A 27,553-nucleotide genomic window follows, 5' to 3' on the forward strand; every position below is an offset into this window, starting at 1 on the left:
GGGCGGAAAGCCTGCCTGCATTTCTGACGATTTTCCCATTTCTGATCAACTTGTGGCCTGTGCCTTTTTACCTGCACCAACAGAGGTACCATCTCTCAGATCTAGTTGGTATTCTCCCAGAGTCTTCCGGTGCCATGCCCTCTATTGCCCCGGAGTGTTTGAGGCCTGACTTCCTCTGGTCTGCCCCTGGATCAGCACACCCACCATTTGTAGGGCAGATCGCATACCCGCCTCCCCAGACCACAGAGATGGAAAACTGTCTTATTTTAGTTCTTGTTTCCTTGAGTGCTATCTAATGGAGTCACTTCCCATTTATTCTTTCAGGCATGGTGCTTACCCTCTGAATAGTCTCATCCTGTAGATGTGGGTGTTGTGGGTGTTTTTTTGTTTTTGTTTTTTGTTTTTGTTGTTGCTTTTTCTGCTTAAGCTTTTCTGTCCATATGTATCTGACCTGTAGAAATTTCTCTCAAAATTGTGGGGTCTGAACAGACCATTTGTGTGTGTTTTTTTTTTTTTTTAATAATGGGTTTTTTGGAGAGAGACATAAGGGCACATGTCTTCAGAGGTAGAATTTGATGTATCTTTATTAGATCAGCTTTATTTGGTTGTCCAGATACCTCACACTCTTCCTTTGTGTGGTTTGTGTGATTGATAAAAACTGATCGAGGTTGTGCCCGCTTTGGCAGCACCTATACTAAAACTCAACTGAGGTGATTTGTTTTTGAGCACTGTTATTTTAAGTAACTTTTAATTTATGCATAACATACAGAGTTGGTATTTTTTAATGTTGTTTTTTCCCCGAGAGGTATATGAAGAAGTGCTTGATGTTTTTCTTGATCTAACTCTAATCCTTTCTCTCTCTCTCTCTCTCTCTCTCTCTCTTCATTTCACAAAATGAAATGAAGCCCTCTTTGATATCTTGTTCCAACTAAATTAAATCATTAGTATTAAGGAAAAATATCCCCTGGGAGATCATATAGATTATAGGCTAGCAAATCACCAGAAGATCTTGATAAGATGATGATTCTTTGAAAAAAGGACATATTGACCTGCCTCATCTGTAAAACTACCAAAATAGAGGTCAAATGTTAATGATTTTTTAAAATGTTTTATTTATTTTTGAGAGGAAGGGAAAGAGAGAGACAGCATGAGCAGGGGAGGGGGCAGAGAGAGAGGGAGACAGAATCTGAAGACAGGCTCCAGGCTCTGAACTGTCAGCACAGAGCCTGACACGGGGCTTGAACTCACAAACCATGAGATCATGACCCGAGCTGAAGTTGGACGCTTAACCGACTGAGCCACCCAGGTGCCCCAAATGTTAATGATTTTTTTAAAACTTATTTTTATTTTTTTATTTTAGAGAGTGTTAGCTGGGGAGAGTGGCAGAGGAGGGACGGAGGGAGGGAGACAGAGAGAGGGAATTTTAAGCAGTTTCCATGTTCACGTGGAGTCCGACATGGGGCTCTGTAGGATCCTGACCTGAGCTGGAATCAAGAGTCCTTGCTCAGTCAACTGGGCCCCTGAGGCATCCCAGTGGTGGTCAAATGTTAAGCAAACTGCTTAAATTGTATTTTTTAAAGATGTTAATTTGTTTTTAAGAGAGCAAGGCAGAGGGTGAGTGGCAGGGGAGAAGAAAGAGAGAGGGAGACACAGAATCTGAAACAAGCTCCAGGCTCTGAGCTGTCAGCACAGAGCTCAACGAGGGGCTCGGGAATGGCCAGATCATGACCTAGGCCGAAGTTGGATGCTTAACTGACTGAGCCACTCAGGCACCCCAGTGTAAATTGTATTTTAAAAAAGTACTTAAGTAATCTCTGTACCCGGTGTGGAGCTCCAACTCATGACCTCGAGGTCAACAGTTGCATGCTCTACTGACCAAGCCAGCCAGGTGCCCCTATGCTGATCACTTTTAAGTGTAAGCTCGGTGACATTAAGTATATTCACAGTGTTGTGCAACCATCACCGCCATCCATGTCCAGAACTTTTTCATCTTCCCCAACTGATACTCTACTCATTAAACACTAAAACCCATTGCCTCCTCCCCACAGCCCCTGATAACTTCTGTTCCACTCTTGTCTGAATTTGCCTGTTCTAGATACCTCATATGTTCAGTCATGTAATTATTTGTCCTTTTGTGTCTGGCTTCTTTCACTTAGTGTATGTTTTCAAGGTTAGGGTTTCAGTGTCATCAAGGTTAACATGTATCAGAATAGTATGGCCGAACGATATTTCATTGTATGGATATACCACATTTTATTCATCTGCTGATGGACACTTGGGTTGCTTGTACCTTTTGGCTAGTGTATGTTTGAGTCCCCGCTTTCGGTTCTTTCGGATAGACCCAAGAGTAGAATTGCTGAGTCATATGGTGATTCTGTGTTTACCTTTTTGAGGAACTGCCAGACAAGCAGCTTTACTTTTCCTGGCACTGTAACTCTTTGCATAGGCTCAGAGTTCACCCTCCTTCCTACCAGGGTGTCGCTAGATAAGCTGGACTTGTGACCACACCAGTGCCAACTGTGCCTCACTCAGGGCTGGTCGGCACTCTCTGAGCACCTGTGGAGAAGGTGCTTGTGAAGTGCTCCAGGGAGCCGGTCTGTTGCTTGTTTGATGGTCCTTCATGAAGTTCAAGCCTATGGGTAGTAAGGAGATCATTTTCTGGCAAGTCAGGCACATTGGCAAAGTTGGGGATCTCAAGAAAGACGACGCCTGTCCAGTTAAAGATTCTGTGAAACCTGGTAGCAGCTGGTGTGATAGCCCTTAGTTCCTGAACGCAAACCGGAGGAACTCAAAAGGACCTTACAAATACTTCTGGCATGCGGCACCTGGGTGGCTCAGTTGGTTGAGCGTCTGACCCTTGATTTTGGCTCAGGTCACGATCCCAGGGTCATAAGATCGAGCCCCACGTTGGACTCTGTGCTGAGCATGGAACCTGCTTGAGATATTCTCTCTCTCTCTCTCTCTCTCTCTCTCTCTTTGTCTCTCTGTCTCTCTGTCTCTTTGTCTCTCTCTCTCTCCCCCCCTCCTTCTCTCTCTCCCCCCTCCCTCCCACCCTCTCTCTCCCTTTCTCCCTCTGCCCCTCTCCCCCACTCATGCTCGCTTGCTCTCTAAAAAAACCCAAATACTTCTGGCAGGATAGTAGTTGTAAAAAACTATGACCCTTGGGGTTTTATCAATACCTGGCCTCAGTGCCAGGGTCAAATTTGTCAACTACCCAAGGAAGTCTCTTCATGGAACAGAACAACCCTTGCTTCACCTCTGTAGAGAAAGCATGCCAAATAGCACTGCACATCAAATAATTATATAAATTCAAAACCACGGTGAAGATTTTCACCTCACTGGTGGACTTCTTGGTTCCCTGCCATTTTCTTGGGTTGAACACATTGGCTTCTCCAAGGAACAGTGTTGTTGGGGTTGAGTTTGTATAGGCATGCCTCGTTTTATTGTGCTTCACTTTATTGTGCTTTGCAGATACTGAGTTTTTTAGAAATTGAAGGTTTGTGGCAACCCTGTGTAGAGCCATGGCACAATGTTGGTGCCATTTTTCAAAGTAATGTTTGCTCACTTTCTGTCTCTGTGTCACATTTTGGTAATTCTTGAAATATTTCAAATTTTTTCATTATCATTATATTGTTTATGGTGATTTGTGGTCATGGCTCTTTGATGTTACCATTGTTTTTGCAGCACCAAGGACTGCCCTCTTGTAAGACGGTAAACTTAATTGATACATGTTGTGTGTGTTCTGACTGCTCAACCAGCTGGTCTTTGCCCCTGCTCTCCCCCTCTCCTTGGGCCTTCCTGTTCCCAGAGACACAACAATATTGAAATTAGGCAAATTAATAACTCAACAGTGACCTCTGAGTGTTTAAGTGAAAGGAAGAGTCTCATGGTCTCTCACTTTAAATCAAAAGCTAGAAATGATTAGGCTCAGTGAGGAAGGCATGCTGAAAGTCAGGCCTCTTGTGCTGAGCAGTCAAGTTGTGCATGCAAAGGGAAAGTTCTTGAAGGAAATTGAAAGTGCTACTCCAGTGAACACATGAATGATAAGAAATTGAAACAACCTAATTGCTGATAGGGAGAAAATTTGAGTGGTCTGGATAGAAGATCAAACCAGCCACCACATTCCCTGAAGCCAAAGCCTAATTGAGAGCAAGTCCCTGACTCTCTTCAACTCTGTGATGGTTGAGAGGTGAGAAAGCTGCAGAAGAAAAGTTTGAAGCTGGCAGAGGTTTAAGGAAAGAAACCATCTGCATAACATGAAAGTGTAAGATGAGGCAGCAGGTGCTGATGGAGAAGCTGCGAGTTATCCAGAAGATGTAGCCAGGATAATTCATGAAGGTGGTTACACTACACAGCATTTTCCATGTACACCAAACAAGCAGCCTTATATTGGAAGAAGATGCTATATAGGACTTTCATAGCTAGAGAGGAGCAGTCAGTGCCTGGCTTCAAAGCTGCAAGGGACAGGCTAGTACAGGTGGTGACTTTAAGTACGAGCCAGTGCATTTGTTTTTTTGTTTTTTTTTTAACACCATTTCTTACCACTTTTTAAAAACTATTTCAAAAATCCTAGGGCCTTTAACAATTATACTAAATCTACTATGCCTGTGCTGTATAACAGATGGCATGGAAATCTGCCCTTCCACCAATATTGATTGGACATGCTAAATGGGAATCCATGAAATTGCACAAGCCCATTCTGGTTGTTAATTTGCTGTAACACAGCCCCATATGGAGCCTACTGGAACTTATGGCAAAAGCCTGTGAGTGCCACCTAGTGGCAATTGCTGGGATTTGGGACCAGAAAAATTCCCATTTGAGACATAGTTACTATTGGACTTTGAGATTTTTCCTGTGACTAAAGGACATCAAATAATTTTGAAACCTGAACTACCCACAATGCCTCTGGTGACGTTGAGGAAGTACTTTAATGGGGAGGGTAATGCCCAGAAGTATTCCATCATAAAATGGAAATGGTTTATATAGGAACAGGCTACCAGGAGAATGAGAGGAAGTACTCATCAGTAGGGAGCCTCTTTTTCCCTATGGTTGATTCTGGAACCATCTTAGTAGCTGCTGGATCCTATGGCCGCTCAGGAAGCACCCTATGAAAAGCTCTCCATTGACCAACAAAGTTGCTTGGTTTCTGGAGGGCAGTTCCATGGTAAATGGACAGCTTCCTGTTTAGAAGCCCACTACTCTGATGGAGAGTGTCAAAACAAATCAGTTCATTGGGCCGAGTTGTATGCTGTTTTTCTAGCAATTATGGAAAAATTGAACAAAGATAAAAGCCCCTATGTTTGCATTTTTATTGACTTACAGGCAGTAGCCACCACGTATCTGGCAAATCAGACTGGTGCCAGTAAACCTGGGGGTGGGGGTGGTACAAATGGATTGTGACAGGAACAGACAGTTAGTCTGTTCTTGGCTTAGCCTATTCCGTGGTAGACGTAAGTGCTCAGCATGCAATAAAAGGACTGGAACAGAAGATATGAGAACTATATGGACTGTCAGATCATATATCCTCCAAGGAACACAAATTTACAGCCCGTAATGTCCAACAGTAGACAGAGGGATGTAAGTTTCAGAGGAATGGTTTGTTGAAAAATTGGAACAGGCAGCTGAAACTTTTTTTTTTTTTTGGTCTAAAACAGGGAAATAAAGGCATGAAGGACTGGCTTACACACCTCCATGAGTGTGTGCTCACACTCAACATGAGGCCAAGGGAGGGTCCCCACTAGAGAGATTCCTCTGCTTTTGGGGATGGATTTGGAGAAGAGGGAATGGGAAGAATGCTGGGATCACTGTACTTTTTAATTTTTCCCACATCACGTCAACTTCCTTTGTCCTACCTGATACAATGATACAGTTGGTCCCAGGACCAGGCCTGCAACTGCAGGTGCCAGAAGCAGGGGGATCCCTAAGTAAGAAACTATACCTTTAAACCTTTATGGCAGAATTGCTAAGGGTCTGATGGGGTAGGTTTTGCCTTCACCGCATCTGGCAAAATTGGGGCTGCCACTGAATGCAGCTGTATTGCCGAGTGGTGGTCTAGACAGGTTCACCTTAGTTCTGTACCTGTTAACTCCAACCATCCCCCCACCCCCGCCCCGACATGGAAAAGGCCTGAAGGGGGGGGGGGCATATGCTAGACTAATATTTCTCCTGGCGACCTGGGCCAGCAGTGGCCAAACCTAATACCCCTTCCAAAGGTAGAAAAGTTAGGCGGTCAATGGAGAAGAGGAGGAATGGTAGCTGGGGGTAAAGGAGTGAATGAGTGGCTTATGCAGTGAGGGAAATGCAGGATGGCATTGGCACTTGGGGAGAGGCTCAAAGTTGGATGTTGTTGTCTCTCAACCCAGTTACACCAGGTGCCTGAAATGGTGGAGATGCATGTTGCTGTGAGACCACTCTTGCTTTTGGGACCTAAAAAAAATTGAATGGGAGTCTGCAAACCTGAATGGTATCACTCTGGGGGACATTTCAGTCACACAGTGTGATGATGGACTAGATCAATTGTTAATGCCTGAGTGGGACTCTAGTAATGTGCCAGAGCTTTTCAGGACACATGTGCCAGCACACTCGATAGGGTGTATCACTGGGCTTATTACAGTACTGATACTGATAGATGTATTCAGAAATTGAATTAAAGCCGCCCCAGGAAGTAACACAGATGGAAAATGGCCTGAGAAAGCACTGTATTTACCTCAGTGTCAGCTAATTTCTTTTCTTTTTTTTTAATTTTTCTGTCAGAGCCTTTTCCTGCTTATTATTATTTTTATTTGAGAGAGAGCAAGAGAGTGCGCACGTGTGCACGCAAGTCAGGAAGAGGAGCAGAGAGAGAGGGAATCCCGAGCAGGCTCCCTCAGTGCAGAGCTCGACATGGGGCTCAATCCTGTGACCCTGAGATCATGACCTCAGCCAAAATCAAGAGTAGGATGCTCAACTGACTGAGTCACCCAGGCACCCCAACGCCAGCTAATTTCTAAGCTGAATAGTTCTGCTTAGAACTAGTTTATCATAAGATACGGTGGGGGGGGGGGGATGAATAATTAAGACAAAAATATGAAAATGTATATACTGGCTTTATAATAGTGTCTTTAAATCTATCCCCACCTCCACAATGGCCCCTCCAAATCTTAGGGAGTATGATCATTTTGCTGTAAGAGTCTTGGCTGGAGACAAGGGTGGCATTTAACTTCACCACAGAAGAGGCCTCTGTCTTCTGCCCTCAGCTCTTGGAAGATGATCTTTGTTTGCCCAGAGGCTTAGGCTAGACAAGGAGTGGCAATGTGATTTAAGGTGAGGCTTAGGGTCACTTGGTAGCAGTCCACTGGAGACTTGAGATCAACCATATGGGAGCTTAATTAATCATGCCAATGTAATGGAGCCCCCAAAACTGAGAACGAGTCTTGGAATAGCCTCCCCAGTGCACAGTACTCTATGTGTATTGTCACACATTGATATTGGGAAAATAACATGTTCTGACTGCATGGGAAGAGGGTGTGGCAGTCCTCATAGTATCTCACAGTTCCCCAGACTCATGAGCTTCTTTCCTTGGCCAGTCTTCCTCTGTGTCCTTTTCCTGTACGAAACTGTATAATAGAATGTATACAGTGAGTATTATAGCATTAAGTGGGTTCTGTGAATCCTAACAAGTCCTCCCCAGTAGTTGTTTTGGGAATCCCCTGAACTTGCAGTTGGTGGAAGAAGTGACCGTGGTCTTGTGTAGATTGTGTTCACTCTTACTCTACAATTAGCTAAATTCCTCACAAAACTCTACTCAAGAGGAATCTGAATCTTAAGCTGTTTGTTCTGTCAGATAGGCAAGGACTTGGTCTCTCAGGAAAATAGATAAAACACACACACTTTGATAGACTTACAGTCTATTTTTCCTCACTTTTATGTTCTAGAATTACAGAATTATAAAGCATATTTTCTTCTTTTCATGTCTTATAATCAAGAGAAAATATACTCAGCAGAAGTTTCACCAAAAAAACCCCAGTTACTGGAATTAGCAGATAAGGACATAAATGATTGTAAATATATAAAATAATTGGAAAAGAATAATAATAGGGATAGAGAAGGGGTATAATGAGTTGAAGAGTATTTCTCAAAAATTCTTGTCTATCCAGAACTTCAGAATGTGACCTGATGTGGAAATAGAGTCTTTACAGATGTAATTAGGTTAAAATGAGGCACTAATATTGGGCCCTAATCCAGTGACTGGTGTCCTTACAAGAAGAGGGAAACGGATACAGAGAGACACAGAGGAGAGGGCCTTGTGAAGACAGAGGCAGAGATTGAAGTGTGAGGCATTTGCAAGCCAAGGAATGCCAGTTGCTGGCAGCCACCAGAAGTGAGGAGGGAGGCCTGGAACAGATTGTCCCTCAGAACCTCAAATCCTGCTGACACCTGGATTTTGGACTTTCAACCTCCAGAACTGTGAGAGAATACATTCTTGTTGTTTCAGGCCATTCATTTTATAGTACTTTGTTATGGCCCTAGGAAATTAATACACAAGGTAATGAGATATCTTAGGATATGGTAGCAAACTTTTTAAAAAGGACCAAATGGAAATTCTAGATCTGAAAAATATAGTAGCTAAAATAAAAACCACAATGGATGGGCTAAACACCATATTGGATGTTACAGAAGAAAGAATAAGTGAACTTGAAGACAAATAAATAGAATTTACCACACTGAAGCAGAGAGATTAAAAGAAAAAAACAAACCTGAGGGGTGCCTGGATGGCCCAGCTAGTTAAGCATCTGACTGTTGAATTCGGCTCAGGTCATGATCTCACAATTCATGAGTTCAAGGCCCTCATTGGGCTCTGCGCTGCCAGTGCAGAGCCTGCTTGGGATTCTCTCTCTCTGCCCCCTGTCTCTGCCCCTTCCCCTTGTGTGCACAACCCCCCCCCCCCCCGCCAAAATAAACATCAAAACACGTTTTGTTTTGTTTGTTTGTTTAACTTTGATAGATATTATTTTGCTTTGTTGTTTTTTATTTTAATTTTATTTTTTAAATTTACATCCAAATTAGCATACAGTGCAACAGTGATTTCAGGAGTAGATTCCTTAATGCCTCCTACCATTTAACCCATCCCCCCTCCCACAACCCCTCTAGTAACCCTTTGTTTCTTCTCCATATTTAAGAGTCTCTTATGTTTTGTCCCCCTGTTTTATATTATTTTTGCTTCCCTTCCCTTATGTTCATCTGTTATGTGTCTTAAAGTCTTCATATGAGTGAAGTCATATGATATTTGTCTTTCTCTGACTAATTTTGCTTAGCATAATACCCTCCAGTTCCATCCGCATAGTTGCAAGTGGCAAGATTTCATTCTTTTTGATTGCCAAGTAATACTCCATTGTGTGTGTGTGTGTGTACACACACACACACACACACACACACACACACACACACACATCTTCTTTATCCATTCATCCATCAATGGACATTGGGCTCTTTCCATGCTTTGGCTATTGTTGATAGTGCTGCTATAAACATTGGGGTGCATATGTCCCTTCGAAACAGCATACCTGTATCCCTTGGATAAATACCTAGTAGTGCAATTGCTGGATTGTAGGGTAGTTCTGTTTTTAATTTTTTTGAGGAACCTCCATACGGTTTACTAGAGTGGCTGCACCTGCTTGCATTCCCACCAACAATGCAAAAGAGATCCTCTTTCTCCTTATCCTCGCCAACATCTGTTGTTGCCTGAGTTAATGTTAGCCATTCTGACAGGTGTAAGGTGGCATCTCATTGTGGTTTCGATTTGTATTTCCCTGATGATGAGTGATGTTGAGCATCTTTTCATGTGTTGGTTTGCCATCTGGATGTCTTTTTTGGAAAAGTGTCTATTCATGTCTTTTGCCCATTTTTTCCCTGTATTATTTGGGTGTTGAGTTTGATAAGTTCTTTATAGATTTTGGATCCTGACCCTTTATCTGCTATGTCATTTGCAAATATCTGCTCCCATTCTGTCGGTTGCCTTTTAGTTTTGCTGACTGTTTCCTTTGCTGTGCAGAAGCTTTTTATTTTGATGAGGTCCCAATAGTTCATTTTTGCCTTTGTTTCCCTTGCCTCTGGAGATGTGTTGAGTAAGAAGTTGTTGCAGCTAAGGTCAAAGAGGTTTTTGCCTGCTTTCTTCTAGAGGATTTTGATGGCTTCCTGTCTCACATTTAGGTCTCTCATCCATTTTGAGTTTATTTTTGTGTATAGTGTAAGCAAGTGGTCCAGGTTCATTTTTCTGCATGTCGTGTTCCAGTTTTCCCAGCACCACTTGCTGAAGAGACTGTCTTTCTTCCATTGGATATTATTTCTTGCTTTGTCAAAGATTAGTTGGCCATATGTTTGTGGGTCCATTTCTGGGTTCTCTGTTCTGTTCCATTGATCTGAGTGTTTTTGTGCCAACATTAAAAAATGTTAAAAAAAAAAAAAAAAACCCAGGGGTGCCTGGGTGGCTCAGTTGGGTAAGCGTCTGACTTCAACTCAGGTCACGATCTCACGGTCCGTGAGTTTGAGCCCCGTGTCAGGCTCTGGGCTGATGGCTCGGAGCCTGGAGCCTGCTTCCGATTCTGTGTCTCCCTCTCTCTCCGTCCCTCCCCCGTTCATGCTCGATCTCTCTCTGTCTCAAAAATAAATAAACGTTAAAAAAAAACCAAAAAACCCAGACCACACTAACAACATCACTTAGCATTGATATATTATGAGGCTGGGAAGCATACATGAAATTGGGATCAAGAGAAAGAAAATAGGGCAGGAAAAAATATTTGAAGAAATAAAGACTGAAAAACTTTCCAGAAACTCACAACATTCTTAAGACAGATACAAAGAAGTCACACCCAGGTGTACCATAGCCAACAGCTGAAAACCATGATCAAGAGAAAACTTAAAAGCAGATAGAGGGAAATGACACATCCCTCCCCATCCTCCCCACCTGCCCTGTTTCCTGAGAGGTAGTGTTGCTTCCTGGCCCCCCCCCCCCCCCCCCCCCCCCCCCCCCCCCCCGGCTGGTGGCCCTGACCTTAGTCTCCGTGCTGTTTCTAGCTTGAATCCCACCCGTGACTTTCAGGATGAAGTTTCATCTTCAGTGTGATCACTGTAGTGCCCTTGCAGCTGCTCTGTCACTTCCCACAACTTCTAGTTGGAGTGTCTCTAGTTTTTCAAGTGTGCCTTGCTACCTTCTTCTGGGAACTCTCCTTCTTCAGAATCCCTCCCTGCCATCTTTCCCTCCACTCCAAGCTGGACCTCCTGGGTCCTAGAGGTCTGGGCAGTAGGTTTGTGCCTGCACTGTATGGGTACTGATGTTAGTGAAATAAAATTGGAAATTCATTCACAAGCCTTGTGTGGCATCCTTTCTTCAGACATAATTGACTGTGGGTGAGGGTTTAGAGAACCAGTCAGCCTACTGTGGGCCTTGCCAGCCTCGAGTCAGCCTGCACCATGCTCATTTTCTGTATGCTAGCCACATCGGCCTTCTTTTGGTCTGCATGCAGTCTTTTCAGCGTCAGGCCTTTGCACCTGTTGCTCCTCTGTGTGGAATTCTACATACCTCCTATACAGAGATTACACCTAGTCACCACTTGCCCAGAAAAACCTCTGACCACCTGGATTAGGACACACACATGCTTCTAAGAACTTGCCTTTACACTGTGTCTTTTCCTATGAGGACCTGTCCAAGTTGTAACTCTTTTGTGTGATTACTATGTCGATTCCTATCCCTCTTGCCTGTGAGCTCTGCAAAGGCAGGAACTCTGTCTGGTTTTGCCCATTTTGTATTCTCCAGTAACCAGCACAGAGTCTGGGGTCCAGTAACTGCTCTGGTAATACCTTGTGAGTGAATGGATGGGTGAATGGGTGGGCAGTTCCAACAGTAGTTTGGCCCTAGCATGTTAGTGGTTCCTCTAGAAGTGACTCCTAGAGAAACCCGAAGGTTTTTCCCCTCAAGGACTAACTGCTTTGTATCATGGGTTTCCCAGGACTCTTTTTTTTTTTTTTTTAATGTTTGTTTATTTTTGAGAGAGATACAGAGTGCAAGCAGGGGAGGGGTAGAGAGAGAGAGACAGAATCTGAAACGAGCTCCAGGCCCCGAGCTGTCAGCACAGAGCCCAACGCGCTGCTCAAACTCATGATCAACTCAGGATCCGCGAGATCATGACCTGAGCTGAAGTCCGAGGCTTAACCAACTGAACCACCCAGGCGCCCCCCAGGACTGTCTCTTAATAAAAGAATCCTCCCTCTCCTCTTCCCTCTCCATTTCACACTCAGCCCCAGCCTGGCTTGATTCTCCACCCTGTAACAGCTGCTTTCATCTTCCTGTCTCCACGGTTAGGACTGTCACTGTTCCCACAGGTTTGGCACACCTACTGGTGCTGCCCTTAGAAGTCACTGCATATACTCCTTTAGAAAGCTAAAACGTCATGTTAAAGAAGTGGCCCTGAACTCAGGCAGCCAGGGGCTCTGTGGGAGGAAGAAACCTGCGTCTGGTTGCCCTGGCCTCAGAAGTCAGCTGCAGCGTACTGGGCACAGATGGGCAAGGGCTCTTGTCCTGCGACAGCGCTGTCGTCACAGGGCTTCCTGAACTTACAGGAGCGAGATCACTTCCCAGTCACACGGCTGAGAAGCAGCAGGGACAGGAGAGGAACCCAACCTTGTCGGCTCCAGAACCCAGGGCTCCCCTACAAACTAGGTCGCCTGCTTCCAGAGTATGGCCTGGTTTGTGAAGTTGGTACCCCCTGCTGACATTTTCCTAGCAACAATAGTTTCCCTGCAGATGAGGGGGAGGAGGAGCCAGGAGACCATTCCCCTTCACCACAATAGGAAGCTGAGGCCTAGCAGGGGTCTACAGGGGCAGATGGCAGGCAGGCTAGGGCACAGACCCTCGAGCCTTGGGAGCTGGATCCGTGCCCCCTCCCCTGGCGCCTGCGCACTGCAGTTCCGTTCCCGCCCAACCCCGCCCAATCGCCCGGGTTTTCAAATTTGAAACCTGCTCCTTTTCCCGCCCGAACTTGTAGGGCAGCGGAGGGGGAGGGTGGGGCCGAACGCAGCCAATAGTGCCTCACAAGCTCCCCGGCCCCGCCCTGAAGGTGACGACAGCAAGCCGCAGTAGGCAATGGGCAAATGGGCAAAGGTGCCCGCTGGCCCCGCCTCCGTGGCGCCCACGTGCAGCAGTCGAGCTGGGGCCTCCCAGAGACCACGGGTGCCCGGATTACTATTAGGGGCAGAGTCTTCGCTATCAACTCCGGGCTGGAAACTGAGGCCCTGATACTCCAAGTAGTCGGCGTGGGGTCGCTGAACGAAATGGGCAAGATGCGGCCCCATTCAGCCTGGGGACTCACTCAAAAACTGGGCCTGGAGGAAGCGCCCGTGGCAGCCCTGGGAGTCTGAGGGGCCGGGCTGGCTCGTGGAGGTGGGCTGCGGTTCCCTGGTCCCTTTCCAGAGGGGCGGGGCCAAGAACTGGGCCGTCCGGGGGCGGGGTGTCTCGGAGGCGGTGCCGGGGCCCCTGTGTTTGTTGCACCGTGTCAGTTACATTGTAACAAAAGTGGTGCAGCCGCTCTTAGGGCCAGCACTTTAGGCCCGCTCGCCACCAGCTGTCTCCGACATGAAACCTGTGGCCAGCAATATCCAGGTCCTGCTGCAGGCGGCCGAGTTCCTAGAGCGCCGCGAGAGAGGTGAGGAAGAAATATTGGTCAGACTCCAGGCAGCAACCTCGCTGACACAGGCCTAGACTAGACTTGGCTCCCAACTGGAAGGACGCATGCATGGCCTTAGGCAGTAACCCTGAGGCACCCTTTCTCAGTTTGGCGGGGTGGTGGGGTTGGGAAAATGGCCCTGGCGCCAAAAACCCTTCCCTGACCGTGCCTTGCCAGGGGCGCCTTCAGGGACCAGCCCCAGCCTGAAGCGGGCGGGGGCTGTCTCTGGCAGAAGCTGAGCATGGCTACGCGTCCCTGTGCCCGCACCGCAGTCCGGGCCCAGTCAACAAGAGGAGGAAGCGATCCCCCCAAGCTTCTGGCACGCTGGACAGTGGGCGGTGAGGAGTGCTGGGGACGGTGGGGAGAGGAGGGGGGATGGGTCCCTTCATCGGGCCTCACCTTTGCCCACTTCCTCCTTGTTGCTTGCATCTCTGGGCCAGATCCTTACCCTGGAGGCAGTTCAGACCTCTCCTGCCATCTCCTCACTCCCCTCTATTCGTTCAGGGACTATTTCTTGAGCACCCCTGTTGTGTCAGGAGCTATAAATAGGATACTTCAGGGTCCTTCTTCCACTCACACTAGCACACTCCACATCTCACTCCACTCGATTTCTCCCACAGGCTTCCTCCTCTTCTCTCGTGTCAGCCCTTTGCACATGCTATTCCCTCCAATTTTAATGCCTCTCCTTCCACTACCCACTTTGGATAGCTTGTTTCTGGCCCAGCTCAACTGTCATCTCTGCCCAGGAAGCCCTTCCTGACTGCTGGTAGGTGGCCTCTTTCGGACCCCACAACCACCTGGGCAGGCCTCCCAGCTTTTGGCCCCATTTGTCTCTTTCTCTCCTGGGGATTCCAGTGCCCAAGGCCGGCACAAAATCCCCACATTGGGCTAGTTTGGAGCAGACAACTATAGTGGATTTTAAGCCCCTGGGGCTTGAGGGTGTGGTAGTAGCTGACACCCCCTCACCCCATCCTCCCTGGCATTGACAGGTCTGTGCACAACGAGCTGGAGAAGCGCAGGTGAGTCCTAGCTTTGCCTGACATCACCAGGCCCCAGGAACCACCTCCCTCTGGCCTCCCCTCCCCTACTGCCCCTGTGGCCAGCAAGGCTGGGCTGGCACTGCCCTCCAGACCCCTTCCCCTGCAGGAGGGCCCAGTTGAAGAGGTGCCTGGAAGAGCTAAAACAGCAGATGCCCCTCGGGGCTGACTGTGCCCGGTACACCACACTGAGCCTTCTGCGCTGGGCCAGGATGCATATCCAGGTATGGAGCTACCCCTGCACCCTGGGGCCAACCTGCCAGAACTCCTGAGAGGTATAGTAGGGAGGGGCTGAGTGGAACTGGGGAGAGAGGCCTGAGGTCATAGGTCAACAGTGTGACATGGGACAGTTCTCTATGCTTTTAGCTTCCATATGTGTGAAGTAGGAAGAAAAGCAGAAAGTAAGGATTGTTATGAGGCTTGAGTTTGCTCAGTAAATGTTCACAGCTATTACAGCTATTATATCACTTCAATCCTAACTGGCAAGTCACTTAGCCTCTCTGGACTTTACCCTCCTCTGTAAGGAGAGACATGTCTGTTGACAATATTTTGATGTGTCATGTGTCAGGGTCCCTAGAACTGCAGAGGGCTGGTTTTCACTCTCCCACTCTCCCATCCTTCAAGGCCTCCGGTTCTGAGCCCTCTACTCTAATACCATTTTGGAGAGTAGTTCCAGAGGCCAGGAGAGGGGAAGGTCAGAGGAAGTCAGTCACCTATCCTCCCAGGGCCCTTCCGCTGCCTGGGCTAAGCTCAGCACCCCCTGGTGGACAGGAGTGGGGTATGCCCCAGGCAGCACCCCTACTCCCACCCCCAATGGGAGCTTAGGGAATGGACTAAAAGTGGCCTTGGAAACAAGAGGCCTTTTCTTGTCCTTTTGGCCCTTTTGGCCTAGGAAGAAAATGGGGGCACAGGAGGCTAAGGACCAAGCAGCACAGCTAATGAGAGGCAGAATCCTAACCCAGGCCCAAGTTCCCTGATTTGCAGTTTCCTTCAAGTGTTTATTGAGCACCTGTTCTACCAGGACCTGTTGTAGGCACCAGGGGTTGTGGTAGAGAGATCCATGTGCTTATGCAGCAAGTAAATCACGGTGTAGGGAACGTCAGCACCACCCCATAGTGCCTGCATCCCTGGACTCTGTTGAAGGACACCCTGGTCAGGTAGCAGGCCCATTTCTCACATGGAGCTTGCCTGGTGTGGTTCTTGGAGAGATAATGTGTGCCCCTTGGGTGCTGGCTGGCTGGCCCATGGGCAGGAGCTAGGGATTGCTCCTTCCTTGAAGTCCTATATCCCCTGTCCTGGCCCGGTTTTGCCTTCTCCAGGCCATCTTCCATCGTCTTCCATCTTGCCCTAGAATGTTCTTTGTAGCACATAGATCTCCTTAGATCTGCTGGAAACCTTCCGTGGCTCTTGACAGGACAGTCCCAGTTCCTGCAAAACTGCAGGCCCTTCACAACTCAGGCCTTGCTACTGGTCAGCTTTTGGTCTCCCATATCCCTGTGCCCCACCAGAAAAGCTTAAGTCTCCATGCTCTTCTCAGTTTCCCTCTGCTATGATGCTTCTTCCTGCCCCATTTTGCCTAGGCAGCTCTTACTTATCCTTCTGCACCCAGTACAAATGTCCCCTCATCCAGTACTCCCCTTCTTGTTGACTAATGCAGACTTCTGCCCACCAAAGGCTCTGGTGGGAGGACCCTTGGCCCTCCAAGTCCCTGGAACCCAGGCTGGCAGAGCTTGAGGAGGATTAATGCTGAAGGCGCAGGGTTCCTGGGAGAGTCTTGACTAGGAGTCACAAACTGGTAGCCTCGGTTTGGTCTATAGTTTTCTAAAAATTTATATTAGTTGGCAGCACTTAAAAGGACATTTGACATGAAAAAGTCGGACTTTCCAGCTTCTCTTAAATCAGGATGTCTGGCAGCACCAAGTCCATTTGCATGTGGCTGTAACTGGCTATTACCTGGAGGTGGCCACCTTGAGTCGTGGTGCCCACTTGCAGGTGTGTGGCAGTCCTCCCCAAAACCTGCTGCTCGCCACTACAAGACTCCTTTCACATCGCTGGACCAGGCTCTGAAGGCCTGAGATCGTGGTGCCCGCCCTCCCCAACTCCTCAACACAAGAGCATTCACAGGCCATTTACATGGGCCCAGAGGGCAGGAGGGCTGGCTTCCCAGAAGATGCGGGAGCTCTCTGGGGCCCAAATTTAGACGCCCCTGGTCGGGAGCAGACAGTCACTGTTGAGGTGTGGTGGGATGAACCCCGGGCCCCCAGGCAGCTGACCCCACAGCCCCTTGCTCCCTTGGGACCTGCAGAAGCTTGAGGAGCAGGAGCAGCAGGCGCGGCGGCTCAAGGAGAAGCTGCGCAGTAAGCAGCAGAGCCTGCAGCAGCAGCTGGAGCAGCTCCAGGGGCTGGCAGGGCCAGGTGAGAGGGAGCGGCCGCGGGCAGACAGCCTGGACTCTTCAGGCCTCTCGTCGGAGCGTTCGGACTCAGACCAAGGTGAGTGCTCCGAAGCTGAGGGGTTGTGTAGACTGAGTGGGCCGGGTCTGCTGACTGGACCCTTCCCTGTGTAGAGGAGGCAGAGGTGGACGTGGAGAGCCTGGTGTTCGGGGGCGAGGCTGAGCTGCTGCGGGGCTTCGGCGCAGGCCAGGAGCACAGCTACTCACACAGCAGAACCACCTGGCTATGACCTTCACCGCCCCAAAGTGGGCCTCTACCCTCAGACTACTCTCCGCTCTGCCGGCAGGAGTCCTCCCCAAAGCCTCAGGGCTGCTCGGAGTCACCTCCTGTTGCAATGGACCAAAAGGACCCTTGTGTGGGAATAGGTGCCTGCCCCCAACCTTGCCGCCGGCTGTCCCTCCTGGGGGAGGGGTGCCTGGGTTTCCCCTGAGCCCCATGGGGCAGGCAGCTTAGGCCTGGGCCACTCTTCCAGGCCTTTTTTTTGTAGCACTTGGCTCTGCTGTCCCCAAGGGGGCAGGAAGCCTCTTGGGCCCTCACATTCCTTCCTAGACAAGGCTCTCTGGCCTTTGTCCCAGATACTGTACAGTATTTTCATTAAAAGCCTCTTTACTAACTTCCTGTACATGGTCTTGCCCGATGAAAATGGGGAACTCCCAGCCGCAGACAAACTGGAAAAGAGGAAATGAGATCAGTAGCCATTACTGACACTGTTGACCATACCAGCCGTGTCCCTTTAATTTTCACAGTTGGGGCTGTCTGTCCCCAGTTCATGGGCGGGACGAGGCTGAGTGAGATGACTTGCCTGAGGTCCAAAGCCAGGAGAGCACAGAGTCAAGATTCAAACTAAAGCTTTCTGACTCCAGAGCTAGGGCTGACTGAATTCAACAAGTATTTATTGAGTGCCTGTTATGTGCTAGGCATTGTTCCAGGTACTTGGGACACATCAGAGAGTGCAATAAAGGTCCCTGCCCTCATGGAGCTTACAGTCTAGCATTTATTACCACTGCATCTGCACAATGCCTGTGACCCTGGGCACTTCACCGCGCCTCTCTGTGCCTGTCCTCAGCTGCCCGATGCGGGAGTAAGCAGGCCCAGCTCAGACATGGTAACATGCCTGGTGCACTGTAAATGGCAAACGGGACACCCACCCCCAACCCACCACCCAGACAGTAGAAAGGGCTGGAAGTTGACTTTTAATAATAAAGTACAAGGGGGAAAGGGTAGAGGGATTTGAGCCGGGTGGTCAGGTGTCCTACCGCACCAGGGCCTGGGCTAGCTACACAAACTGCTGCTGCTGCTGCTGCTGCTTGGTGGCCGCCTTGCTGGCAAGGTCCTTGGCCTTCTCTGTAGCTGCCAGTGCCGTCTCCTTTGCCTTCTCCTTGGCCTCCTTGGCTGTCTCAACAAGGGTTTTGGAAGGGGCCTCACCTGCAGCAAAGGGCAGGGGCTGGCTTCAGAGGATGCCAAGAGACCTATTTCATCACCCCTCCATGACACTCACCCTCTTTGGGCCAGGCCCCATTGGAAAGGTGGTATTTGCCCCAGGGGAGAGATCAGGAGTCCCAGGCTTAGAGTGGGGTGGTGATAGCCACAGACTCCACGCAAATCAGGGCAGCTAGGACTTGACTCCAGCTTCTCTTTGTGCCCAGAGCCCTCACCTTGCAGCTTGGCCAAGATGTATTCAAAGCCCTTCATAGTCTTGGTCACATTGCTTTTGAACCGGGCAAGGCCAAATTCCTGGCAAAAGAAGAAAGGGGTAAAGCTTTGGAGCTTCCCACTGATCCCTAGCCAAGCCTTTGTGCCAAATGCCTGGGCCCCCAAAGACCCAGCACCCCCACAAAGCTGCTCACCTGGACAGCTCTGGAGACACCAAATAAACTAGAGGAGACCCAGGCTTCCCGGCGGATTTCGGTCCAGCCGCTGTTATCAGAGTTCACACAGTAAACACATCGTTCCTCCACCACCTGTGCGGGGAATCAGGCCAACCACAACTGTAGGGGTGTCTTTCACTTTACCAAACTTGCACATCAATGTGATCCCCTGCCTCTCTTTCACAAGGTAAGGCAATAAAATGAAAACGTACTTCTTTCACTTACTGTATGCCAAATCTGCATTTTAGGAAGAGCAAGAACATAAAAAAAGGCCATTTTGCTAACACCTCTCCTCTAACTCTTCAAACTAAAAGGCATACAGACTCGAGATCAGTAGGGTGCCTTCCAGCTCTATCCTGGTCCTGGATTTTGTTTGCTAGGTTTCCATGCAGTGCTTTTAGCCTGCCTTCCACCACTACAGCTCTTGAGCTCCCATTTCCAAAATGGAAATCTGGCAATCGTCACAGCTCATTATCAGAGAAGTGGACCAGTATTTCCAAAAGAAACATTTAAAACACATGTCTTGACAGCTGGATCACTATCTTTGTAATTTATAAAAACAGGTTATGCCCTCAGGATAGTCTGCTGTGAAGCCTTCAGAAAACTCTGGGGGAGAATATCAAGGTGCCTGCTCACTCTGTGACCTTGCAGGACACTTCCCCTCTCTGAACCTCACTTCCCTCTTTGCATAATAGAGAGTAATACCCACCTTTCCACGGTCACTGTGAAGATTAGCTGAGAAAGAGAATGAAGAGTTCTCTGAAAGCTTTTAGAATATTCACAAGCGAGAAAATACTGCACTAGCTTTCTTTAAAGTTTTCAAGCTTTTTTATGTGCAAAAAATCAAAACGTGTATGAACCTCTTCCACCAAAATCTCAGACAAAAATCCATTACATAAGACAGATAAATGTCTTAATAAACATCATAAGACAGAACTCCTCTAATTATGGGGCAAGAGGCCCAGAACCTCTCCCCTCTGAGGCACAAAGGAATTCCTTATGGCTTGATGGACTCATGTTTGAAAATTACCACCTCCCTTCCTCAGCATCACTCCTGTGAGCCCAAACTATACATGTGCCAGGCACAGTGAGGGTACTCTGTATTTAGTACTTGGAACAACTCTGTAGAACAGGTACCCTCAGTATCAATGAGTTAAAAGACTGGTCCAGAGATACTAACCAGCTGAAAAGATCATCTGAGTTACACTCTAGAGCTATCACTCCCTAGTAACAGATCTGCCCCAGACCATAGAAGTTCCTTCATGGCTCCCTAGCCACAGGTACCTGGAGTTTTCTACTTCTGGGGGAACAAGGGGAGGGTGGTCTCACCATCAGCCGGGCATGGTTGATGTTCCAGGTGAAGGTGGTCATGGTCTGGTTCTGCGGGTCCACAATAGAATCCTCCAGGATGTACACCGAGTGAGCAACATTGGCAGGAAACAGTCGCTCGGCCCAGCGGGGCATCCTGTTAGTCTTGGTCAGGAGACGCCGGGACAGGAGCTTCTGGTCAGGGGTCACCTCCCGGTGCACTATGTCTTCCGTCAAGACATGTTTGCTGCAAGTATCAGAGTAAAGGTGACTCTAGGGAGCATGCCGCCTGTTGGGTTTCCCATTTGGAGCCTCCTGGCCCAGAATGGCCATGCCTTCCCCAAACTTGGCAGGATCACCTGCAGTGATAAGTGGCGTGCCTCGGACCTGATCTAGAGTTCGTTGAGCCTATCCGCAGGCAAATTCCAACTCCCGCCCCCCTCGCTGACCGGTCCAGCTGGACCTCATGATTTATTACACCCGTGGAGAATGCCACAGGCACTGGAGTTGGCCAACGCCCGGATTTCCTAGCTCAAGATCCCTCCCAACTCAAGTTCCCCCGCCTCTTCCTGTCTCACCACCCCGAAATGAGAGAACCTTGGACTACAGCCTCAAGTAAACCACCGCCCAGGCCCAGCCTCTTTCCACTACCTTGCAGGCCTGGCCGCTTCCCGGATAGGGTTTTCTTAACCTACAGATGGCCACGGTTCCGCCGATCCCCTACCTCCGACTCGATGTCGAGTCCTTCCCGGCCCCACACTTCGATCTCCAAACAGCGAGAGGGGAGGACTGCTCTTTCCAGGGCCACGTACCTATAGGGATTCGGGTACCGCTGCCAGAAGGCAGCGAACACTTGGTCCCAGGAACTCCGGAGCACGCTCTGGCCCAGGAAATACTTCACCATCGTCCCGGCCGGGGCGGGCTCAGCGTCCAAGCAGCATCAGGGGTGCAAAGCCCGGGGTGGGCACGCGGAGGCCGGGCCGCGGCTCGGCGCACGCCCTCCAGGCTCGCAGCTCAGTCACCACCGCACCGCGCCCAAGAAGCCGCCGCCGCCATGAGGAGTTGTCCGGCCGCGCGCAACTTCCGGCGCATCCGCGCAGTACCCACCACTTCCGGCGCCCGCACACGTGATCCCGCGGCCCCGCCCCTCCCTCCTCACCCCTCCCCCTCCCCCGCGGGAGTCGCGGAGCTGCGGGTCTGACCCAGGTTGAAAGGGCCCCAGGTTCCGTGGGGAATCCGTGCGGGAACGACGCCTAAGCCCAGCAAACGAGCTGGGCGGTGGCGTGCGGCGTGCGGCGCCGTTAAGGGCGCTGCCGCGCGCGCTCTCAGGCCGCCCCGAGTCCTGGGGGGACTTCGAAGGAGGATCCGCGCCTGGGGCCAGAGAACGGGGCAGACGGGGGCACTGCCGGAGGCCGAGCCGACGCAGTGTCTCCAGTCGTAGGTTGGTGCCTGGGGTCGGGGACCGAGGTTTGGGCGCTGCCTGCCTGAGCGGAGATCCGGGTTTGCCTCCGCCCCCGCTCAGGACCCTGACGCGGGTGAGGCGGCCCCGGGAGCATGAGCGGGCAGCGCGTGGACGTCAAGGTGGTGATGCTGGGCAAGGAGTACGTGGGCAAGACGAGCCTGGTGGAACGATACGTGCACGACCGCTTCCTGGTGGGGCCCTATCAGAACGTGAGTGCGCTCCGCGGGGCCGGGCACGAGTGGGAGGGAGCTGACCGGCACCCGCGGCCCTGATCGCTTCCCCCTGATTGCAGACCATCGGGGCCGCCTTCGTGGCCAAGGTGATGTCCGTTGGAGACCGGACGGTGACTTTAGGTATTTGGGTAAGTCCCCTGGGCAAGTAGTCCTGAGATCACCCAATCCTGAGGAGGCTTACTTAGGTTCTCCTATTACTGACTTGTCTCTTAGAGGCCGTTCTCTAAACCCCAGTTTAAAAATAGGGGTCTGAAGGACGTGATAGTAGTTTGCAGTCTTGGGGAGTAGCTCAGTAACTCAGGCCAGGGCTAAGCCGCTCCCTGCCCTTCAGGACACAGCAGGCTCTGAGCGCTACGAGGCAATGAGCCGAATCTACTACCGGGGTGCCAAGGCTGCCATCGTCTGCTACGGTAAGAGAGGCTCTGGCCTGTTCCTCAAACAAGAAGGGTTGGGTGTCAGGCCGGCCTTAGAGAACAGCCCCTGACCCTTGGTGTGTTTCCTGTGCGTCCCACATCAAGACCTGACGGACAGCAGCAGCTTTGAGCGGGCAAAGTTCTGGGTGAAGGAACTGCGCAACCTAGAGGAGGTAAGTGCCAGACCTCACCAGAGGACCAGAGGCTGGTGGTCCATGGGAGTGACCCTGACCTTGCCTTCTGCTCCAGGGCTGTCAGATCTACCTGTGCGGCACCAAGAGTGATCTGCTGGAGGAGGACAGGCGGCGTCGACGTGTGGACTTCCACGACGTCCAGGACTATGCAGACAGTAGCTATTCCTCAGCTCTCTGGGGGTGGGGGAAGTGGCTGCTTGGGTGGATCATAAAATAGGGACTGCCTTAGCTGCCATGGCAAGATCCCTTGGGAAAGTCTTCTGGCCTCCCTGAATGTGTGGGGTCCATTAAGATTCCCTGAATTGCTAGCCTTCCCCTTTTTGTCCACCTGATTCTCAGGTAGGAGGCTTTAGTCATTTCTCCTTACAGATATCAAAGCTCAGCTCTTTGAAACATCCAGCAAGACAGGCCAGAGTGTGGGTGAGTGCTGTCCTGGGCCTCACAGCAGAACAGGCAGGGGCACCAGAGGCGGCAGAGAAGAGCCTAGAGGGCTGGGTTATTGGGTGATTCCAGGGTTACTGGCTTTGAGCCCTCACTGACTTGTCCTTTTTCCTGCCAGACGAGCTCTTCCAGAAAGTGGCAGAGGATTACGTCAGTGTGGCTGCCTTCCAGGTGATGACAGGTGTGTGCTTCCCCAGCCTCTCTGGAGACTTCCTCTAGGCCCGCTGCATCTTGCCCCCTTCACAAGTTACCTGATCCCCAAACAGAATGGTGCTAAGTTGCCACCTCTCTTTGACAGAGGACAAGGGCGTGGACCTGGGCCAGAAGGCAAACCCCTACTTCTACAGCTGTTGTCATCACTGAGTCACCACCGCTCAGCTCACCTGGCCTGGGGGGCTGAAGGGGATATTAAAGGGATTGCCCCAGAAGAGCTAGACCTAGCTCTCATCTGGGGTTGAGTGGTCAACTCTCTGAGCTACCCCCAGTCCCCATGGCAGCAGGGGTGGCACCTGCCTGTGCTGGCCCATGGAATGGAGGCAGCATTGGTCTGACTGATGGGCACGAGGAGGGTAAAGGCTTATTTGGACCCAGGCTCCTGCCCTGGACAGCACTTGTGTCTTCAGATTATTTAAGTGGCTTCTGATTTGTAAATAAAATCAATGCACTGTGAATCACACTCAGCCCCTCTCCCTGCTGTGCCAAGACACCTAGTTCTTTCTGGGACCACCTGGCTGTCCTAACTTCCTATATTAAGGCTCCTACCAGCTCTTACTCTTTTGGAAACCAAGTAACTTCACCCCAGGGATGCAGCTGAGATAATAGAGAAACAAAAGGGCTTTTTCCTGTTCTTTAGGGGAGACAAAGATAGGTGAGAGGTTGTGGTTGGGGCAACGCAAAGCAAAGCTCACGATTCCATCTTGGTGTCGAGAAGAGCAAGGTTTAAATGGTGTCCAGAGATCAAAGGGTCAAGTACTCCTACCTCAGACTGGCTGGTTCTACCACTACTGTCATGTCTAGGTCCATGAGTCATGTCTGTGGCTCAGATCCTAAGCTTCTCAGCAGTATCTTACAATGTGGTTTAATGGAAGAAGAATCCTACATTCTGCAAGACAGAAAGGTCTTTTAGATCCAGACTGGGATCCAGTTCAGCTATCAACAGAAAAAGGACCTGAACTCGGCCTGAGTTTCTCATCTGTAAAATGAGGTGACCATCACCCAGTTCAGGATGCTGAAGATCCAGAGCAAAAAGTAACTCTAGGACTGAATGCTTGTCTTCTCACGCTACCCCCCGCCCCAGGGCTTTGTGCTGAAGGAGTAGGAAGTTCAGGACTAGGTCAGAAGGAGAGACAGACTCCGAAGATTCCCTCAAAGTATATTTTTGGGCCTTAGAAGTATCAGGCATTACTGTACACAGGGCTGATGCTTCCTCTTCAACTAAAAAGCATATGGCAGTTCTTTCTAGTATGGGAGGCCTGGGCCAGGTCTTCTACAGTGCCTAGCACCTATCTCTGAAGAACTAAAAACCTGGCCAGAATGGCCAGACTCACACTCAGAAAGTACTATGGTTCCACTTCCCTTTTTAAAACCAATTCCTCAAAATACCCTTCCTTTATGGGTAATGGAAGCTTCCTGTATAGGGGCTAAAACAGACACCAGCCATTCCCAAAGGAAGTGAAAAACATTCTGGCAGATGGTGGCTGCAGGGAGAAAACCCACACAACTCCTGGGAGATGCTTAGAGGAGAGGCTCACCTCCACCAAGTTCCGGACCTGGGAACTATCTCAGGGGCTGGTTCTGCTCTCACCCAAACACATCCTCCCTCCTGTTAAAGCTACATCTCCCCACGGACAACAAACAAAACACAGGGCAAGGGCCATAAGAGTAAAGTTAAACTTTACTTTACAGTAATTTTTCTATATACAAAGAATTACAGTACATGTTTATGGGGACTCCTACAGGGCTCCCCTCTTTTTCACTAAGAGTTTCACTTACAGCTGACCATCTATGGGGGGAGGGGGCAAAAGACCAGTGATGGACCTCAGCCGACACCCCCCCCCCCACAACCCTTTCTTAAAAATATAGAGATCTCTATTGTCAGCTTGTTTCTTTGCCAAGACTTAGCTGCTCTTCCATGAGCTCCTGTGTGCTGCACTCATCCATCTTCAACACACTCCTCTACATGCACACACAGGCAGCACCCACCTTGGACCTGGAGACCGCCTGTTCTCTGCCCCTCCCCTGGAAGTTTAAAGCACCAGGACCATTCACTTCTGCTCCTACTCCCTGGGCTCATCTCCTGTCCACAAAGCTTTACTGGACTTCCAGCGTGTTACACCTGAAGCCCCTCAATAGCCTGAAGTTTTGAAAGCCATGGGAAAGCAGCTCCAGAGAAGGGACCATGTAAGAGTTTAACATGATTTTGCTTATGCTGGTAGGAAACATTTCTTCTCAGGCGGTGGATTTCTAATTAAAATAAACTCTTTCCACCTCCTTAAGAAATATTACCCTTAGTCTTCATAAGCAATAGAGGTGCTCCCATGAGAGTGGAAGAGGTAGAGAGGGGCAGAAGGTAACCGAAGGAGAACCCCACAGTAGGAGCTCTCTACCAACCTGTCCTAGGCAGTGTGGACGGAGACTACACCAGGTGACAAGGTGACACCAGCCCTGAGAAACTCAATGACCACCCTCGTCTGGATACAGCATCTCTTCCATTTAGGACTGCGCTGAACCACTCCAGGGTTGGGTGCAGGATTCACTGAGGCTCTGCCTTCTTCTCTAATAGAGCCTCAAAGAAACCATTCCACATGAAATTTCTTCCTCCCAAACAGGAACCCGGGTTTCTCAAGTCACCAGTCCCTCACCCCTTGGCAGTGCTTATTTATACCAGAAAATTAGCACCATCATTACATTTTTTTGTGTGTGTTCAAAGCAATTATCTATTCTTATTTCAATTGTACTACAGCAACCTCTGGCCCTGCTGTACTGGCCCTAGGAAGCTCGGCTGAGAGCTCACTGGCTGTAGCCAATGAAAGTCTCATGCAGCAGCTACCTAGCTCTAAGTGATCTGGAATGTCTAGCTCATGAAGCAGCCCAAGCATTATTCAGCAGGAAAAGGGGCTGTGGCAGCTCCTTTCTTGTCATGATCTCAGGTTAGGACACTGGGTCACTCTGACCTCCTGGTTGACAAACCCCAAGAGGATGACAATATCCCCCAAAAAGCCTTAGGAGAAAACCCACTTTATAGGAGCTGAGGGCAAAATCCATCCACATTTAGTGCTTTCCTGATTCCTCTCCACAGGGGAAGCTGCCAGGACCAGACTTCCTTCCTGCCATTCTGTTCTCATGATGTGACCTGGGAGTCCAGCTCCAGTAAGTAGATGCTGCTGAGCCTGGAAAAGGATCGCTGATGCACTTCGTGCCCTGACTGTAGTGTGGGGTAGAGAATGTGAAGATAAAACAATTATTTCCATCAATGCTAAAGATGCAGATTTGGTAGTTTTTCATTAGAGGATCAACACAGTGATTTAAATCACCTCAAACTCAGTAACTTCAGGGGGAAGCAGACATTTAAAAACCTGGGATGCTTCTGTAGCAATGACAGCTATTTTGCTATTACAATGGGTTTGCTCCAGGAGAAGCAAATGAGGCTTTGAATTCAAATTTCAACAGTTTTTCTGACTTAACAGAGCTAGGAGACATATTGGTTCTTCAGTTACCTATGGAAGCCAGCCATGGCTTCCCCCTCTGAAACATTTCCTGAGGACTGGCTTAGAGGCAGACGCTCTTGAGATCCTGATTTCCAGGCCCTTGGCCAAATACCAAAATACCATCCTGCACAAAGATCAGGAGTTTCTAAGAGAAAAGCTTTCCTTTTAACTGCCAATTCACGCCCTCTGGAACAAAGGTCTCAGTACAAGACTCCAGGAGAGTCCCCAAGGGCTGGCAAGGTCACTCCCTCACCACTGTCCTTCATGCAAGGGTCTCAATTTCCCAACAGACCAGTCCTTCTGACTCTGCTTCTAATTGTATGGTGACTGCTTTCATGATGTTAACAATCTGGTATCAGATGCTGCTATCAGTGGGCCTGATAGCTCAATTTCTAGTTTCCATTCCACCTAAGAGTCTTTCAGTAACCCTCACAAAAGCCTGGCTGTCCATCCATTTAGATAAAGAACTGCCACCATCCCCCACCCCAAACCAAGCACAACTCAAAAGTTGTTTCCCCAGGCAAGTCTGGAAGGAAGTTTCCAGTAAATGGTGGAGAATGGAAAGAACCAAAACAAAATCACAAAGTGGCCAATCATGGCCCACCTTTCCCTTAACTCCTTGTCCTAGAGCGGCTGTCAAGTCAATTACCTACCAAAGCCTACTTCAGAGAAGCTATTTAAGGATCAAACTTCTCCACTTAAAATTTTTTTACATAGCCTGCACATACCCCGCCCCCCCCAAA

At 49.4% G+C, this 27,553-nt stretch overlaps 3 protein-coding genes across 4 annotated transcripts; 2 read left to right on the forward strand and 1 right to left on the reverse strand.

Annotated features, from left to right (window-relative positions):
- Positions 1-13,427: 13,427 nt before the first annotated feature.
- Positions 13,428-17,968, forward strand: MXD3 (MAX dimerization protein 3). The gene is made up of 6 exons (XM_007085525.3): positions 13,428-13,676; positions 13,930-14,035; positions 14,687-14,716; positions 14,844-14,958; positions 17,040-17,223; positions 17,298-17,968. The coding sequence occupies exons 1-6, from the start codon at positions 13,607-13,609 to the stop codon at positions 17,411-17,413; spliced, it is 621 nt and encodes a 206-aa protein (XP_007085587.1). The 5' UTR covers positions 13,428-13,606; the 3' UTR covers positions 17,414-17,968.
- Positions 17,969-18,060: 92 nt separating this feature from the next.
- Positions 18,061-21,451, reverse strand: PRELID1 (PRELI domain containing 1). Its single transcript, XM_007085526.3, has 5 exons — positions 21,173-21,451; positions 20,382-20,607; positions 19,032-19,145; positions 18,840-18,918; positions 18,061-18,609 (listed from the first exon to the last, which is right to left on the reverse strand). The coding sequence occupies exons 1-5, from the start codon at positions 21,262-21,264 to the stop codon at positions 18,461-18,463; spliced, it is 660 nt and encodes a 219-aa protein (XP_007085588.1). The 5' UTR covers positions 21,265-21,451; the 3' UTR covers positions 18,061-18,460.
- An 82-nt stretch (positions 21,452-21,533) lies between these two features.
- RAB24 (RAB24, member RAS oncogene family) lies at positions 21,534-26,484 on the forward strand. 2 transcript variants are annotated; one of them, XM_007085528.2, is made up of 9 exons: positions 21,534-21,801; positions 21,883-22,031; positions 22,115-22,183; positions 22,387-22,465; positions 22,574-22,641; positions 22,718-22,817; positions 23,032-23,082; positions 23,222-23,284; positions 23,402-23,774. In XM_007085528.2, exons 2-9 carry the CDS (start codon positions 21,915-21,917, stop codon positions 23,464-23,466), a joined length of 612 nt encoding a protein of 203 aa, XP_007085590.1. In that variant the 5' UTR covers positions 21,534-21,801; positions 21,883-21,914; the 3' UTR covers positions 23,467-23,774. The 2 variants fall into 2 exon arrangements, with proteins under 2 accessions (XP_007085590.1, XP_015394522.1); XM_015539036.2 differs by lacking the exon at positions 23,402-23,774 and adding an exon at positions 26,402-26,484 and having other exon boundaries at positions 21,534-22,031.
- Positions 26,485-27,553: the final 1,069 nt, after the last annotated feature.

The sequence above is a fragment of the Panthera tigris genome, chromosome A1, assembly GCF_018350195.1.
Source record: "Panthera tigris isolate Pti1 chromosome A1, P.tigris_Pti1_mat1.1, whole genome shotgun sequence".
Taxonomy (NCBI): domain Eukaryota; kingdom Metazoa; phylum Chordata; class Mammalia; order Carnivora; family Felidae; genus Panthera; species Panthera tigris.

Bases quoted from the DNA above. Each gene is read 5' to 3' on its own strand.
- MXD3 (XM_007085525.3), top strand. From the start codon at position 13,607: ATGAAACCTGTGGCCAGCAATATCCAGGTCCTGCTGCAGGCGGCCGAG. The intron at 14,717-14,843 runs GTGAGTCCTAGC...CTTCCCCTGCAG, and splicing joins AACGAGCTGGAGAAGCGCAG to GAGGGCCCAGTTGAAGAGGT. The intron at 17,224-17,297 runs GTGAGTGCTCCG...TTCCCTGTGTAG, and splicing joins GCGTTCGGACTCAGACCAAG to AGGAGGCAGAGGTGGACGTG.
- RAB24 (XM_007085528.2), top strand. From the start codon at position 21,915: ATGAGCGGGCAGCGCGTGGACGTCAAGGTGGTGATGCTGGGCAAGGAG. The intron at 22,032-22,114 runs GTGAGTGCGCTC...CCCTGATTGCAG, and splicing joins TGGTGGGGCCCTATCAGAAC to ACCATCGGGGCCGCCTTCGT. The intron at 23,285-23,401 runs GTGTGTGCTTCC...TCTCTTTGACAG, and splicing joins TGCCTTCCAGGTGATGACAG to AGGACAAGGGCGTGGACCTG.
- PRELID1 (XM_007085526.3), bottom strand. From the start codon at position 21,264: ATGGTGAAGTATTTCCTGGGCCAGAGCGTGCTCCGGAGTTCCTGGGAC. The intron at 19,146-20,381 runs GTGAGACCACCC...TTCCCCGCACAG, and splicing joins TCAACCATGCCCGGCTGATG to GTGGTGGAGGAACGATGTGT. The intron at 18,919-19,031 runs GTGAGCAGCTTT...TTCTTTTGCCAG, and splicing joins GTGTCTCCAGAGCTGTCCAG to GAATTTGGCCTTGCCCGGTT.